This window comes from Carassius carassius, chromosome 5 (genome assembly GCF_963082965.1).
Source record: "Carassius carassius chromosome 5, fCarCar2.1, whole genome shotgun sequence".
NCBI lineage: Eukaryota > Metazoa > Chordata > Actinopteri > Cypriniformes > Cyprinidae > Carassius > Carassius carassius.
The window spans coordinates 29,021,765-29,038,564 of record NC_081759.1 but is presented as its reverse complement, the minus strand read 5'-3'; the positions used below and the strand labels follow the sequence as shown (position 1 = coordinate 29,038,564).

The 16,800-nt window shown below is 38.0% G+C and overlaps 1 protein-coding gene across 2 annotated transcripts; it reads left to right on the top strand.

Moving 5' to 3' along the window:
* Positions 1-612: 612 nt before the first annotated feature.
* On the top strand, positions 613-16,445 carry LOC132141188 (MAP/microtubule affinity-regulating kinase 4-like). Of its 2 annotated transcripts, XM_059550499.1 has the most exons (18): positions 613-1,291; positions 3,652-3,849; positions 5,444-5,497; positions 8,835-8,883; positions 8,998-9,063; positions 9,287-9,357; positions 9,518-9,574; positions 10,008-10,244; positions 11,208-11,327; positions 11,574-11,673; positions 11,816-11,925; positions 12,054-12,228; positions 12,300-12,511; positions 12,823-12,926; positions 13,018-13,302; positions 14,749-14,831; positions 15,251-15,295; positions 15,654-15,853. In XM_059550499.1, the coding sequence occupies exons 1-18, from the start codon at positions 1,241-1,243 to the stop codon at positions 15,716-15,718; spliced, it is 2,082 nt and encodes a 693-aa protein (XP_059406482.1). In that variant the 5' UTR covers positions 613-1,240; the 3' UTR covers positions 15,719-15,853. The 2 variants fall into 2 exon arrangements, with proteins under 2 accessions (XP_059406482.1, XP_059406481.1); XM_059550498.1 differs by lacking the exon at positions 14,749-14,831 and having other exon boundaries at positions 615-1,291; positions 15,654-16,445.
* Positions 16,446-16,800: the final 355 nt, after the last annotated feature.

Genomic DNA, 16,800 nt, shown 5'->3' with positions numbered 1-16,800 from the left:
ATTGTCAAATATTTCATAGTAAATATATATATATATATTTAAAAAAAATCATAAATAGCGAGGCAGAAACAGGAGTTTCAAGATTTCAACAACCATAAAATGTATTTACTTTAACATACATATAATGAATTATGTAAAATATTTTTTCTTAGTTGTTTAAAATGTACAGTGAGGAAAAATATATTCATTGTTACCATCAACAGACTTTTCTTTAATTTTTCAATGTAAATATTTTAATATAACGTTTTCAGAAACTTTATTAAAAATATTCTAGCTAGTCTATTCTAGCTTTGGGCAGTTTTAGACACAGTCATCTGAAGCCAGATATATCATTTAATTTGTTTATAATCTTGTCCTTTGCCACTGGCCTGTGTAAATATTATAAATATGTGCTCGGTCATGTATTTTCATTGGAAAATTTCACAGTTAAGAAATTGGTATCTTAAAACAACTGCAGTAGGTTATGGTATTTCCCCTTTAGACCTTCAAATACTCTCGAATAAGTAAAATGAGTATGAGGAAAAAGCGCAGTGATTGAGAGGTGAGTTTTGACACGTGCAGTCTGTCAGTCTGCTTGTGTGGAGCTCTTTAAATTGTCCGTCAGTGCGCGCGCGTGCGCCTGTGTCAGTGCTGAGACGAGCGCTAGAGGAGGCAGCAGTGGCGCATCTCACATATCCGCCGCTGGAATATAACGGCTGCTGTAGGATGTGAACGGGTCTCGGCCTCGTCACCGGCCAAAGCTTCTGTTTTCCCATGACAAACAGATGCGAGAAGAGAGCGAGCGCGCGCGCGAGAGTGAACTGTACATGGGGCGCTGAGAGGTCCTCGTTATTATTATGAGAAAAGAGGACGGGGTTTTCGGTGCCGTATTTGTTTTGCTCGCGGAGATGAGGCGGGGGGTAGCGAGTCGCTACAAAATCGTTGGCCTCCGGCCAAGAATTGCTCTGTTTTAAAACCTATTTAGCGCCGCGTTTGCGTTTTCATCGTCAACTGACTCGTTTGATCGTCACGGTTTGCATCGCAGAAAAATAATGCAGCTGTCTCGAGGACATCTGTGAGATTCGCGGACTGCTGTTGCCGCTGCCATGACAGACGCAGGCTTTACCGAGCAAGCGGTGTGAGAGAAGCACGGCCCCAGCTGCAGCAGCACGGCCGATGTTGGCTGCGTTTACCGGAGGAGATTAAATCTGTAAATACAGTTCGGGTTATTCCTCTTAAATTGTGTGCATTCTCAGGGAAAATGTCCTCTCGGTCTGCTTTACCGTCTGCGAACGACCGGAGCACAGATCATGTAAGTATCATCATTTCAAATGAATTATTTTAGTTGTAATATATCATCTCAGCGCCCCGTTTCCACTCATATCCTACAACGCCCTGTATTTAACGTCAGGTGGACCGTCATTTTTGCAGCCTGATACATTCATTGCCTGATATCGTTCATGAGAGGATGGAGAGGCAGGATGTACGCGTACAGTGGCCCATGTACGCGTAGCAGGTTCTTTGGCAAAATGGGCCGCATCCTTGAATGTGCAAAGCAGCAAAAGAGTTGCTGCGAAACGCGAAGGCAGTAGAGCTCAGGCCATCCGCATAGTCTGTACATCAGCGCATCATCTGCGCACGAGCCATGCGCTCTCAGCGCGCTCCTCTCCCAGAGAGCGGTTTTGCTTCATTGGCAGAATTTGCTGGAGAAAATCTAGGAAACGTTCTGTCTCTGCAGATTAGGAAATTAAATGGCACCGAAATCAACTAGGGAGTGCGGAGGGAGGTTTTAGCGTTAGCTGTGATCTGCCGTAAGCGTATAGCACCGCGCTCTATAAACAGACTCACTGGCTGGTGTAGTGGCCTACCAGTTCTGCGCCAACAAATTACACTGTGGTTCATCAACTGATAGACTTGTGTTTGCTAATCTATTATTATTACTATTATGTATTTAATGTTGCTTTATTAGTAAACCATATTTAAAACAATTATTGTTTCTTTTTTGATTGTAACTGCGTTAAAAAAACACTCATGTGATGGTAACAATCAGTACATATATCACTCACTGTAAATTTTAAACCTAGCACCAAAGTAAATGTTTCATGTAATTCATTAGTGTGTTAAACTAACCCATTTTTATATAATGGTCCAGGTTCTTGATGTCTTAGTAAGGAACTGATAATGCAGCTTTCCGTTTGAACATTGTCTGCCTGAAAATATATAAAATTAATAATTCCTTTTTATATATAGATTTTTTTAAAGTTTTTAAAATGAGTCCCTTATGCTTACAAATGCTGCATTTAATAAAACATACAGTAAAACAGTAACAAAATACAGTAAAACAGTAATATTATTACATCTTAAATTAACCTTTTTTTAAGAAATTGCAAAGCTTTATTTTCAGCAACCATTTCAGAATCTTCAGTGTCATGATGCTTCAGAAATTATTGTAATATGTTGATATGGTGCTCAAGAAACATTTCCTATTTATTAATGTTGTCTTTTAATAAAAAAATCCTTCAGACACCTTTCTTTCTTTCTTTCTTTCTTTCTTTCTTTCTTTCTTTCTTTCTTTCTTTCTTTCTTTCTTTCTTCCGTTACATAAAAAAAAAGAATAAGAGCTAGTGCACAGTATGTGCTATTTGGCATGTTTTGTATATAGTGTGTGCGAGGTTAGGTAGAATCCAGCAGGAGCAGGGCAGGGCATCGTGAGTAATTTCTTCAATCCCTGAGCTGTAATCCTGTGGTCAACGGTGCAGATGGGGACCTGGGCATGATTTGATTTCTCTGTGAGCTCCTTCCTATCCCCTCTTAAGGGGACAGTTGGAGCCATTCAGAAAACTTTACCAGATGTTAGCCTGAGTGTCCAGGGCTCAGTCAGGTTTAAATGTGCTAATCTAAATAGAAAGTTTAGTTTCAGCGGCGCCAGACTAAAAACCCCATGGCAAAGTAAGTTAATCCTGTATTATAGGGCAGAATTACTCACACTCCAATGCTGACCTCAGTTTTCCCGCACACTCTCATCTACCATCATTACATTAACAATCTAAATGATAATTCATATGATTTTTTTACTTAGTTTTCATGTTTATTATAAGCAAGCTGAATTATCTTAATTTCCCCTTACATTTATGTATTTCATAAAAATTTAGACACTTAAATGCGCATATACCATTGGTGAAGTGTTAATTAAATTTTGGCCCTCAAAATCAATCAATCAGTCACTCAGTCAATCAATAAATTCTAACTGCGAGATGCTACAACAGTTGTGTGGCTCATCTACATAAATGTAGACTGATTTTTGTGTGTAAAGTAAGAGCTTAACACAGTAAATGAGGATTCAATTCTGAAATCTGGTGCAATAGGTCAGTGCTGAAGCATTAGTCTTTTTCACCACAGTTTCCTATTTGAAACGCTCCCATTTAGTTTCTTTCTTAACCCTCCTAACTCTTCAATTCTACAATGAAATTTTTTGTTTCTACATGCAATTTCTGTAATATGGGATAATCACTTTAGTCCTTTGGACTGGCTAGAATCACAGGCAGGTTTTTCTTTCTTCTGGTTGCTTCAGCATCAACATGTATTCTCCAGTTTAGTCTAATCCATTTTTTATTCCCAAACTGAATTTAATCAATCTTAATAAATGTTCTCTGTGTCTGTTTCTCTGTCCAGCATGCGTCTCTGGTGGCGAGTCGTTCAGAGAAAGGAACGAATGTGTCGAGTCGTTCACTGGGTGCAAGATGTCGTAACTCTATGGCCTCTTGCTCAGATGAGCTTCCACACATTGGAAACTACCGGCTCCTTAAAACCATCGGCAAGGGCAACTTTGCTAAAGTCAAACTAGCCCGCCACATCCTCACAGGCAAAGAGGTGAGAGATAAAGACTGTGAGAGAGAGCGTTTACATAGGTAAAACCAGAAGCGTGTGATAAGATGTTGGCACAGGAGCTGGTTATTGTGTCTAATTCTCACCAGAGCACTTGTGAGCTGTAATTCTTTTGGTTCTATATTTTTAAAGTGGTCCAACTTAAGCGAAAATTTCCACACCCACGTTTTCTTTTTATAAACCAAAGCTGATACAGTGTGATTTTAGATTAACTTCTTAGTGGGCAGCAGAGAGCATTAATAAATTGTGACGTTTAAAGAATCATAATGTTAAAATCTTTAAAGTTCTAGAATTTTTTTGAATTATGTTTAAATACAAGAGAGAACTGAAATACTCTTGGACCAATAATAGTGAACTCATGTGTGGTAGTCCGGAGCCACGTATACACTTTTGGGAATGACGACTGCATTTAAATGCAGATGGAAACCCTGTAAATTATAGTTGTGACTGTAAGTGTATACAGAATACAATTGTCACTCCCAGATTCATTATGGTTGACATGACCACAACGTCATCGTGGCAATAAATATGTAACATGGATGCTTAAAGTTTTGTGCCATCTTTTTTTGACCAAAGTACAGGTTCTAATAAAATACCCATCAACAGAGTGTTTTGTTTATGCTCTAACAGCATGTGCTCTGATTGAACTGTACAGTGTGAGTTGCCTTTAGACCACATGGCTGGTGGGAGCAGATACGGTGGAGAGAGACAGACTGGCATATGAATTTGCGAATGAGTCAAGACACATGTCTCTGTCTCTGACTAGTGCCACACAAGAAGAAAAGAGACATAGATGCACTTTTAATTACATCACAGCATTAACAGTTTGGTTCTATGAAAACTATTCATGAATAAATTCAGTTATCACTACCTGAAACTTTAATCTGTTGAATGTGATTGTCACTCCTGTAAACAAATAAAACTCTGAAACAGAGTACTTTTAACATCCTGACACATATTTCTTTTCATATACTGTATTATTATGATGGTTTCTTGTTTGTTTTTTGTTTTGTTTTTGTCTTGTGTATTCTGTAATGGTGTCAAATACACTACTGTTCAGAAATGTGGGTTCTTTTTGAAGGCAAGTAATACTTTTATTCAGCAAGGAGGCATTAAATTAATCAAACATGATATTAAAGATATTTATAATAGAAATCAAATACATTTTTTTAAAAATTTCTATTCAAAAAGAATCCTGAAAAAATGTCAGTTTTATCACAAAAATAAGAAATGCCATTGAGCACCAAATTAACATATTAGAATAATTACTTAAGGATCACTAAAGACTGGAAAAAAGGGCTGCTTAAAATTCATCTTTGCCATCACAGCAATGAATATTTTAAACTGTAATAATATTTTATAATACATTTTTTCAGTATTTTTGATAAAATATCTTTTTGAACAGTGGTGTATATATATTTTCATTTATTGTAACCAAGCAAGTTTCTTTTGATAAAAGCATCTGCTAATAAATGTCAGATGATACTGTATACTGTGTGTGTGTGGGGGGGGTTCTATCTGGCATAAGATAAAAATTATGTTTGGAGCCTCAATTACTAATTGTGCATTGTATATTTAGGTTGCAATAAAGATTATCGACAAAACTCAGTTGAACCCAACCAGCCTACAAAAGGTAAGACCAGTTTCAAGAATATTTTTTCTTTATTAAGACAACTGTCATAATGCTATGCAATTATGTCATTTTAACATAGTATATAAAAGAAAAAAATTACATTTTACAAACATCACCCAGTGTCCAGACACACACACACACGCACACACACATGTATTATTAGTATTTAGTGTCTTTGTTGAGTTTGCGCTCTCTCCTGTACAACAGTGACTCATCTGTCTCATAATAGATTATCACCGGCCTTTATTCCTCCCACTGAAGCCCACCACTCAAGCACGGCTTAGAGTTTGAACATATGTCAAGATTTTTATTGATTATTGACAAAGCTATGCATGATAGGCTTTGAACACACTTTCAAACAGTTCACTCATCTGGATGGAACTTACATTAAATCTTAGCACTCACAACTATGTCGCCATTTTGCCAACAGTGGCCCTTTTGTGTGCAAAATTTGTAGTACCATAACCATTGGATATCAGTGAAATATACAACGTCTTTTTACACTTTATATTAGGTGGCCTTAACTACTATGTACTTACGTCAAAAAATAAGTACAGATTACCATGCATTGAGGTGGTATATTGTTCAGGTTAGGGACAGGTTTGATGGTATGTGTAGGATTAAGGTTGGGTTTAGGTCTAAGGGATGGGTCAACAGTGTAATTATAAATGTAATTACAGAAATTAGTTACAGATGTATTTACATGCAGGTATTTAAAAAATATATATAAGTACAATGCAAAAACATGTATGTATGCAATGATGCCATGATTAAATGATTAACTTAAATGTAGGTACATACTAATATAAAGTGGGACCTTTGTTTGTGTGCTTAGTGTGTGTGTTGGAGAGGAGAGGTCGACAGCTGTGGTTCTCCACATGCTCAGAATGCCCCACTGTGATTCAATCCCGGCTCTGTAACACACACAGTTAACTGTAGACAAACCATAAACCACCCTTATTGAACATAAGTCGCGTATGGCTTCTTGATCACTCATATGGCTGATATAAGCTGTTATAGTAATGCTGGAATCACTGTTCTGTGGTGCATTTGTCAGTTGTCAGAGTAAGTGTTTGTCTTATCTCTCTTTTTTGTGTTGCACATAGAGAAAGGAGTTTTGTCTCATGCCATGTTTGCTAGATGATAACTCCTATACTTTACTATATAGAGGATATAAAATAAATAAAACATTTTTAAGTATGTCTACATGTGACATGGCTCATAGCATTATTTTCTGTGGCTGTGTCAGCAGCTAGTCTTTTCTGATGGTTCTGAGGGATTTTCTTCTGGTCTTCTGATTAGCAGTTTATTCAAACATTTCTGAGCTCTTGTGTCAGCAACACACAAAATTTTTTACATTTTTATTCTACTTAAAGTCATAAAGAATACCAAAAAGAAAACAATAAAGACAGGGACTTTGTCCTATATCTCTGTTTTTCTATGAATGGATCTGATTATGAACTTGTAAGTTGGAAATTGGTGGTTGTAAGAAATTGGTGGTGTTTACATACGTTCATACATACACACAAGTTCAACATATGTCACCAGAGAGTAGTCTCTCGTATTGCCTTTAGATCAAGTATTTTGATTATAAATGACAAGGTAAAAAAAAAAACATATGCATGATTGAAACATTTACAGTAAGGTCAATAACTTGGCAAGTGCTTGGCAAGGCTGGAATAAGATGATGGGGCGTGACTCAAGAAATGTAAATAATGATATCACTATAGGGACGGATGGTTTTAAATGGGTTAATGATTTGAATTTGTATTATGGAAGATATGATGCAGCCGACAACTGGAATAAGATTGAAGAAATAAGTGATAAGATTCCAGTGGGGCCTCCCATTCGGTTGACAGGGGATCAAATTAGAAGGTCCCTTAAATGTATTAAGCCCTACAAAGCGCCGGGTCCAGATGGCCTAAAGGGCAGAGTTTTAAAGATATGTATAAATGAACTAACCGACCCCCTAACAAAATTATTTCAGGTTTTATTACACTTACAGACGATACCAAGTATGTGGAAGTTATCATTTATACGACCCCTTCCGAAAAAAGTGAGAGCTAAAGATCTAGAGGACTTTCGTCCTGTGGCGTTAACCTCAATACTAGCTAAATGCATGGAAAGATTAGTTAGTTATCATCTAAAACCATACATATCAGAACAATTAGATGTACTGCAATTTGCATATAAATCGCAAAGAGGAACAGAGGACGCAACGCTCACTTTGGTCGATACAATTGCTAGCCATTTACAACAAGCAAAGGCTTATGTGTGTGTTCTTTCTATAGATTACACCTCTGCCTTTAATACCATGCAGACACATTTACTCTTGGAACGTCTCCTGGTTCTAGGTGTGAATGGGGGAATAGTTCATTGGATAAAGAATTTTTTAACAAATTGACCACAGCGAGTTTGTGCTCGGGGGTTCAAATCAGATATTATATCCTTAAACACGGGGGCACCCCAAGGATTCGTCCTGTCACCCCTTTTATTTTCTGTTTATACAAGTGGTATAAGAGTGCAGTGCGTTATAGAACACCAAAAGCAATGAAAGCAATATATAAACAAACCTTTGTACCAAATGCAATAATTCTTTTGAATAAGAGGTAGGAATGTGTTTAATTTTGTTATTTTGGATGTTGTGTATGGCTAGATGTATTCATTGGATGTTGTGTATTGTTAATTGTTTTGTGATTGTATGGCGAGACCAAAGATCAATTTTCAGCTTAGGGTGAACAATAAAGTACTACTAACTAACTAACTAACTAACTAACTAACTAACATGATTTAAAAAATTATAGGGAAGATTTCCATTTCATGCTGACTTCAAACTGACAGTTAGCAGATTTTCAATGAGCAAAATATTAGGGTTAGTCATTATGAGAGGTTGAGGCAATGTGATTTTTTTTTAAAAAAGGAGAGAAATGTAATGTGTTTTGCTTATGAATCGACAAGCCTTGGTAGCCCACATGGGTGAGGAGAAAAGCTGCTCATATATTCTTGTTATATATTCTTGCTCCCGCCAAACGTTTGATGAGACATCTGTATTGACTAGAAGATGTATTGAGTTGTTTTAATCTTTATGTTTTCAACATTGTGGGTGTCCCTTCATGTGTAATTGTATATGTATCATCTGATAAAGTGAATTAAAGAAATGAGGGGTGTATTGAAGGCATTTCTTCTGAACACATGCCTGTGAGATGTATTATGGGACAGATGCAGCTGCAAGACTCCATCATGGGGTTTCCACAGCAACAGGGATTGTATATTGGGTAATTTGTACAGATGGAGGGAGCATTACCCTCTTTTTATTTCTTACTCTCTTCTTTTGTAGCTGTTTAGAGAGGTGCGGATCATGAAGACTCTCCGTCACCCCAACATTGGTAAGATGTACTAAAATGCAATAAATGCATGCTTGCTTTTACAAAATAATGATCTAATTCTGTTTAAATGTAAACTTGCCAAAAGTATTAATGCCAGCTACTCATATATTACAGTCCAACTCTTTGAGGTTATTGAAACAGAGAAGACGCTTTATCTTGTGATGGAATATGCAAGTGGAGGTGAGCTCTGATGTACTGTACATACAGGAGTATGTAATATGACTTTGTTTAATACTGGTGTGGCCTTGGAAGGGGTGTGTGTGTGTTCACTATATGGTGATTAGTGTAATGAGTTTCTCTCCAGAGGTGAAACATAATCCAAAAAGACTTGATGCTCAACATAATATTTCTAGGTACAACTGTGATATTTGGGATATTATTCATGTGTGATTTGGTTTTCCAGGCGAGGTGTTTGATTACCTGGTGTCTCATGGGAGAATGAAAGAAATTGAGGCTCGAGCCAAATTCAGACAGGTGAGACACTTACGTTATCGCTTCAGCTGCAAGGTATTGCATCACATTAAGCCTCTGGTTTACAGTTACAGCGTTCATGTTTTTTTTTGTGATCAACTTGTTATTTTTTATGCGTTCATGTGTTTTTACCTAGGTTGTGTTATTTTTTGTTTTGTTTCAGATTGTGTCAGCCGTTCATTACTGTCATAAGAAGAATATAGTTCACAGAGATCTGAAGGTATGAGCTAGATTCTCCAAAAAATTAACACAATATAAATCCACATGAGAAGCAAAACTGCATAAGGAAGTGTATCTTGAATTATACAGATTTTTCAAACCCCATTAAACCTTATCCTATGCAGTTTTGATACTCAACTACATATTTGAACACACACACACACACACATATATATATATATATATATATATGTGTGTGTATGTTAATTTTATAGTATATTGATTGTATAGTGCTATATATACAGTATATATGTATGTATATGTGTGTGTGTATATATTGCACTATACTATAAAAGTATAAAGGAGTATTAAGTGTTTGTATTGTGTGTTTGTATCTCTTTCTGTCTTGATTTTTTTCTTTGTTTATCCTCTCCTTCACACAGTTCTGTACAGCCTAATCATTTCTCTCTCCTTTACTATTTCTGTCTTTATAGGCAGAGAATTTGCTATTGGATGCAGATGCTAACATAAAGATAGCAGATTTTGGTTTTAGTAACGAGTTTACGTTGGGGAATAAGTTGGACACCTTCTGCGGTTCCCCACCTTATGCAGCTCCAGAGTTGTTTCAAGGAAAAAAGTATGATGGGCCAGAGGTGGACATCTGGAGCCTGGGGGTCATCCTGTACACGCTGGTCAGCGGGTCACTTCCTTTTGATGGACAGAACCTCAAGGTACAGTTACTCTGTTTCTACACCCGCTATGATCCGTTCCAGCCTCTTTACACCTTACTTACTGGACCCTGGGAAAGAGTCAATACAGTGTCTTATTACAATATTCTCTTATTGTGATATTGATACAAGTTACTTTGTACAAAATACAAGTCAAGTCAATTTCTTATATATAGTGCTTTATGCAGTACAGATTGTGTCAAATCAGCTTTACCGTGAAAATAATGTTTCAAGTCCTCTTTAAAACAGCTCTAAAGAGTTTTAGAGGATTTTTCAGTTCAAATTAATTCATTGTTTATTTAGGTTAATGGCTGGGTGAAGTTCATCAATTATGGAATGAGTTCAATTTAATCTATAAAGCAGCTCTGTAGAACAGTGATGTCATCATCCAGCTCAGCTTAGATCAGTTCAGTTCAGTTTTCTTCCAATAGTGTGTGTGTTTTTTTTAATGAAATTTATTCCTGTGCTGGCAAAGCTGAATTTCAGCACCCATTCCTCAATTTTTCAGTGTTACACGATCCTTCAGAAATTGTTCTTATATGCTGATTTGGTGCTAAAGAAACATTTCTTATTATTATTAATGTTGAAAACAGCTTTTTTGTGGAAACTGTGTTTTTCAGGATTATTTTATGAATAAAAATGTTCAAACAAACAACATTTTTTTTTATTAAAGTATTGCGGTTTGATTCTATATTCTAATACAATATTATTAATATTCTTAGTAATTTTTTAAATCTTACTGACCCAAAACTTTTAGTCAGTAGTGCACATTGAGGGAAATTAATTTAGAATTAGTACACTTTTTTGTTTTTGGTTTTTGGTTTTTACATTACATTGAATGTGTCTTAACTTTGGACCTAAAGAGTTCTTTAAACTCACATTTTTTATTCTGTAGTAATTGACTGTCTAAAGACCACACTGCTATCTGTTTGTCACACGGTTTACTTTTGCATGTGTGTTTTCCAGGAGCTGCGTGAGCGAGTGTTGAGGGGGAAGTACCGTGTCCCCTTCTACATGTCCACAGACTGTGAGGGGATTCTGCGCAGGTTTCTTGTGCTCAATCCCAGCAAACGTTGCACTCTCGAGGTGGATACTTGAAGATACATAGATACACTCTGCTATACCAAATCATGTACCAGATACATTATATTATGTCACTGTGCTGAGTTATAGCTCTGTAAAGCTTCTGTGCTGTAGAATGCATATAGCATGCATTTGCTGGAAATTGCTAAAACTATTACTAGTGTGTTAATCGGGTTATGTAGCAACTGCAGTTAAATGACTGAGCTGGGAAGTTTCTGGGTAATCAAGATGCTGGTATTTCCTCCACAGCAAGTGATGAAGGATAAGTGGATGAATGCAGGGTATGAGGGCGATGAGCTAAAGCCCCACATTGAGCCAGCGGAGGACTACAGTGATGCCAATCGAATTGGTGAGCATGTAGACCTGTTGGGAACTGGTTGTGTTTTACTATGTATTTTGCTACTGTTTAATGTCCAAATTATCCTTTGAGTGAAAAGATTGGTTGTGTTGATAAATATTCCTCATGTTCTCTTATTTCTTTGTCTTTCCAGAGATTATGGTCGGAATGGGTTTTACTCCAGAAGAGATTAAAGACTCTTTACTCAATCAGACATACAATGAAGTCACGGCTACATATCTATTGTTGGGCCTGAAGACTGAGGTAATACATTGCACACACAAACACAGACACACTGTGTTACTACCAATTTTCTACTTTAAAATACTATTTGCTCCTAGACTCTCATTGTTGACTTTGTACTCATACTCTCTATTGGCATCTGGTCATAGGATGGCACTGAGTCACGAGTTAGTGGCAGTATGACTTTGCCGCGGGTGCGTCCAAGCCCAGTTACCAACGGAACCAACAAACACTCCTCTTCTTCGTCATCTTCCTCAACCTCACACAGCAAGACTCAGCGCAGCGCCTCGACCTACCACCGCCAGCGGCGGCACAGTGACTTCTGTACGAGTCGCTTCAGCTTAAACTTGCTTTCAATTGTGAATGATTATAATAAATATTAGTTTCTTCTGTAGGTGGTCCCAGCATGCCTGTGATGCACCCTAAGCGTAGCCCGACCAGTGGCGGAGACCGTGAGCTGCGTGAGAGCCGCATGCCGCCAAGGAAGGCCAGCTGTAGCGTAATGGGCAGTCGGACCCTACCACCATCTAGTCCAATGGTCAGCACCGCCAACAACCCCAATAAGGCTGAGATACCTGATCGACGCAAGGAGATGACTGCCACCACTGTGAGAGACAATATTTTCATTTTCTTATATGTATTTTTAATTAATTAAAAAGTATACTTTTATCGAGCAAAGATGCGTTAAATTGATCAAAAGTGATTGTAAAATCATAATATATTAGTACTTCAAATAAGCGTTGTTCTTTTAAACTTTTTATTCTTCGAAGAATCCAGAAAAAAGTGTTGCACAGTTCTAAAAACTACAAATAAAACTTATAATAAAAAATGTCAATTAAACTAAAAGTTTTTTTTTTTAAATCCCATACACTACATTTTTGGGGGTTAATAAAATGTTGTGTCCCATTTTTGCTGTAGAATAATATCCCAGGAAGTACTATGACCCGCAGAAACACGTACGTATGTACAGATCGTGCCAGCACTGACCGACACACACTGCTGCAGAACGGCAAAGACAACAGGTGACAAATGCATACATTCACAATCACAGACACGCTCTATCACTGTGCTGTCTCCCTCTCATTCACTGAGTCTGTTTCTGTCTCTTTTCAGCTCCCTTTCTCACCGCCTCCCTCCCACCTCTCCCTCCACTCTTAGTATTGTCGGAGCAGGAGCATCCTCCTCTTCTTCCTCAGGTGAGCGCTGTAGGCTGACACGTGGATCCACCATCCGGAGCACCTTCCATGGGGGTCAGCTCCGTGACCGTGTCCCGCCCACCTATGGACCTCCGCCCACATCGCCCACCCTTAGCCATGATGCTGGAGCCCTGCCTGCAAATGTGCGTAGCCGGGCCACTTCTAACCTGTTCAGCAAACTCACCTCCAAACTCACACGCAGGTAAGAGGAGAGACTCTCATCATATAAATAAAAACATCCACTGATGTTGATCGCCATGTAAAAAAAAATAAAAAATCAGAAAACCATGTAAAGCATCAAAAATGTCTGTCTCTGATCCAAAGAAAAATTATTCTAAAGCTCCTTTTATTGCAAGATATTGGCAGATCGTACCTCAGTGTAAGACATTTGTGCTGGTGGATCCAGCAGTGTACGTACAATTATCATATCATATAAACAAGATGATGGAGTCATCTGAAAAAGCCTGTTATGCTTAATATGGCAGCTTTTCAGTTGAGTAGAGTTGATAGAGACATCAGAATGCTCAATAAAACAACAATAGGTACAAAATTTACCATTGTTTTATGAAGTCATTTCATAACCAGCTCAATGAAGATGTTCGCCTGATGGGCGTCTAGCAGCAAAGTAATTTTCTTATGCAGATTTCATATCATAAGTTGTGTAAACTTAGAGATGTAACAAATCACTCAACTCATAATGTGATATGATTCACGGTACAGATTTCCCAATATAATGTTTTTTAACACAATGAGATTTAAGACAAATTATAAATGAGAAGGTGTCTTTTTATTATTGCTTGGACAAAGTGCTGCACATTTCTTTGTGAAATTGAAATATATCAAATAACAAAACTAAATGAAACCTAAACAAACCAAATTTGAAAATAATCAGAAAGCAGTTACTTAGGGTTGGTTTCCTATTTTTGCTAATTGAAAAAAAAAATCAGTGCATCATTAATTAACTTGATAATTAACTCTGTTTTATCTAAATTAAACTACAGTATCTTACAGGAGACAGATCATGTGCTTCACTGTCTTGACTCTTATTGGTGATCATCACATTGTATCACTGCTCATTGTCATAAATGTAAATTTTTCTCATTGGACAAACACACAACACTTCGCCAAAGACCAGTGTCACTCCTGTCAGTGGAAATCAACAACTGTTAATGAAAATACTATTTATTACTTTGTGTCACTCCAAGTTGCTGTCAGTGTGAATGGGGCCTCAGGCAGCGGTTTGGTTTTAGGTGAATTTTAAATGGTAACATTTATAAATATGTTTTTGACAGACACATTCTTGCAACAAATAAATGCGTAGACTTGATTTATAAAACGCATTACTGAATCAAAAAATGCCATTCATTTAAAAAAAAAAAAAGTACCGGAGTGCTGCCTGTGCAGTAACACACGGGTCCCACTGGGGAATTCTTTCAGCCTAAAAGTTGGTTTTACAATCACGCTTCACAAATTCATCTTTCCTTGGCTTATTGCCTCTCTTTTTCAAGCATATTAATGTGTACCTTTCCTAGTCTCTCCCTCTTTGCTCTTATTTCTATCAATTGCATTATCACTCAATCCTTCTTTGACTTTCTGCATCTCTTCTTGCTTTTGCTCTCCTCATTGTGTCTCTCTCTCTCTCTCCTAGGGTCAATCTTGACCCTTCTAAACGCCAGGGCTCTAATAAATCAGTGTCGGGTTGTACTCTTCCACAGGGATCCAAAACAGTTAGTAAGTTCCCCTGTCTGCCTCTGTTTGCTTGTCTGTTGCCACTGCACGTCCGTCTGTCTCTGCACATGGCATGCCTGTCTGCATGCAGTCTCCTTTGCAGAACGTGTGTCTGGTAAGCAGGATGTGAGGTTGAGGAAAGGCTGGATGATGATGCATGGAGGTTTTGTCTCTTATCGGTTTGCATGCATCCAGGAACACATTTTTTAAATTCTATATGACCCATTACACATTGCTCAGGTCAACATCGGGTCAGCCAGTTATTATGACCTGCTAGCAGTTGGACAGGACTGAGAAATCCAGATATGTATGTTTGTATTGTATTTTTTATTTGTTGTTGGTTATGGTGGAGATGTGTCGCATGAAGCAGACAGACTGTTAAGGTAATGCAGACCATGTGAAAAGTGTGTGTTTCTTTGCAGGATCACAAATGAATCTGAGAGAGTCAGCAGATCTTCGGTCACAGGGTGAGTCCGCTTAGGAAACTTTTAACATTATGGTGCGTTTAAAACTGGTTTGGGCCAAGCAACTGGAAGATCATGTTATGACATTTTGATTAAACATTACTGGCCAGGGTTTATTTGTATGTTCCCTTTAAGTTACCCTTACTTGCGTCCTTTGTGTGTTTTGTTCTTTTTCTTTTATTGGTATTTATGCTGTCATCCAACATTTGTAATGTTATTATTTCAAATTAAAAAAAAGTCACAAAAAATATAATAATTAGAATAAAAGTAGTAAATCAGTGTTTGCTTTCTGAATATGTGAATCTCAAAAAAAAAGTTTTTGAAATCTATTTCACTGATAGTATTTCTTTCTCTTTCCCAGTGGCCATTTATCTGGGTATCAGAAAGCGCCCGAGCCCTGGAGCGGGGGAGGGGGGTGGGATGTAAGGGGTTGTCTCTCCCGTCCCCCCCGGGCCCCTGCAGAAGTGGTACTGGCCTTGTGTGAGGCGGCGAGGGGATGCGGCTGCCAGGTCCGGCACGCTGGTCCGTTTCTGCTGTGCTGCAGTCATGGGGCGGCAGGGTCAAAAGTCACTTTCCAAGCTGAGGTGTGCCAACTGAGTGTGGGTCCCACAGAGGCAAACGGAGTACGCTACACGCGCCTGTGGGGGGCCCCCCTCGCCTTCAGGCACATCGCATCGCAGATCTCTAAAGAGGTGGAGCTCTGAGGGGACGGGGAGGAGACGTCCCCTCACTATTTCCGTCATTATAGCGAACTGACGTTGACCGACCCACCTATGTGTTATAGACATAGAAACATCTGATCCCTCCTCCAGTCAACACTCAACACACACCGAAACTAAACACACATACACATACACAAACACAGTCACCTTAAAGAACGGGACACTCAACCCTGACAATATGGAAACCTAAAGTACAAAAACAAGCACACCCCTTCCATGCACAGCATAAACCTGAGCACTTCTTAACATGGATTCACACACACTCTGAAAAGCCTCATTAACCACATCTGGATTGAATCCAGTTTAGTATTTTTATTCTCATTCTAGTGATGAAATTCCGAATTAATAATTTATGTCATTCTTCTTCTTTTTTTTACCACTTTTGTATGTTTTCAACAAGTCTTGACATTTTAAACGGGTCATCATTTTTAGGTTCTTGTGATTTAATGTGTCTTACATTTCTTAATACTGAGTCACTGACAATGTAGGAGTGTAGCTGCCAATGAACTATATGCACAAATGTGAAGTTGGCAAGTTTATCCTAACTTCATCATAGCTCACGGTGCACAACCAAATCTACATCGCTGGCGACTGCAAATTTGACCAGGCTGTAAGCCAACCATCCACACTTTGTTTTTGAGATTGTCCAAGCTAAATTTTGTTCCCTAGAAAATCTTTTTCTCCGATGTATAGTGCCAGTTTACTTACTTCTTACCAATTTTAATTTAGAAGAGACATTTAATGCCAAATGACTTTCCCTGCCCCATTCGTGAACAGGCTTTGTGA

Bases quoted from the DNA above. Each gene is read 5' to 3' on its own strand.
- LOC132141188 (XM_059550498.1), top strand. From the start codon at position 1,241: ATGTCCTCTCGGTCTGCTTTACCGTCTGCGAACGACCGGAGCACAGAT. The intron at 5,498-8,834 runs GTAAGACCAGTT...CTTCTTTTGTAG, and splicing joins ACCCAACCAGCCTACAAAAG to CTGTTTAGAGAGGTGCGGAT. The intron at 13,303-15,250 runs GTAAGAGGAGAG...GTTTCTTTGCAG, and splicing joins ACCTCCAAACTCACACGCAG to GATCACAAATGAATCTGAGA.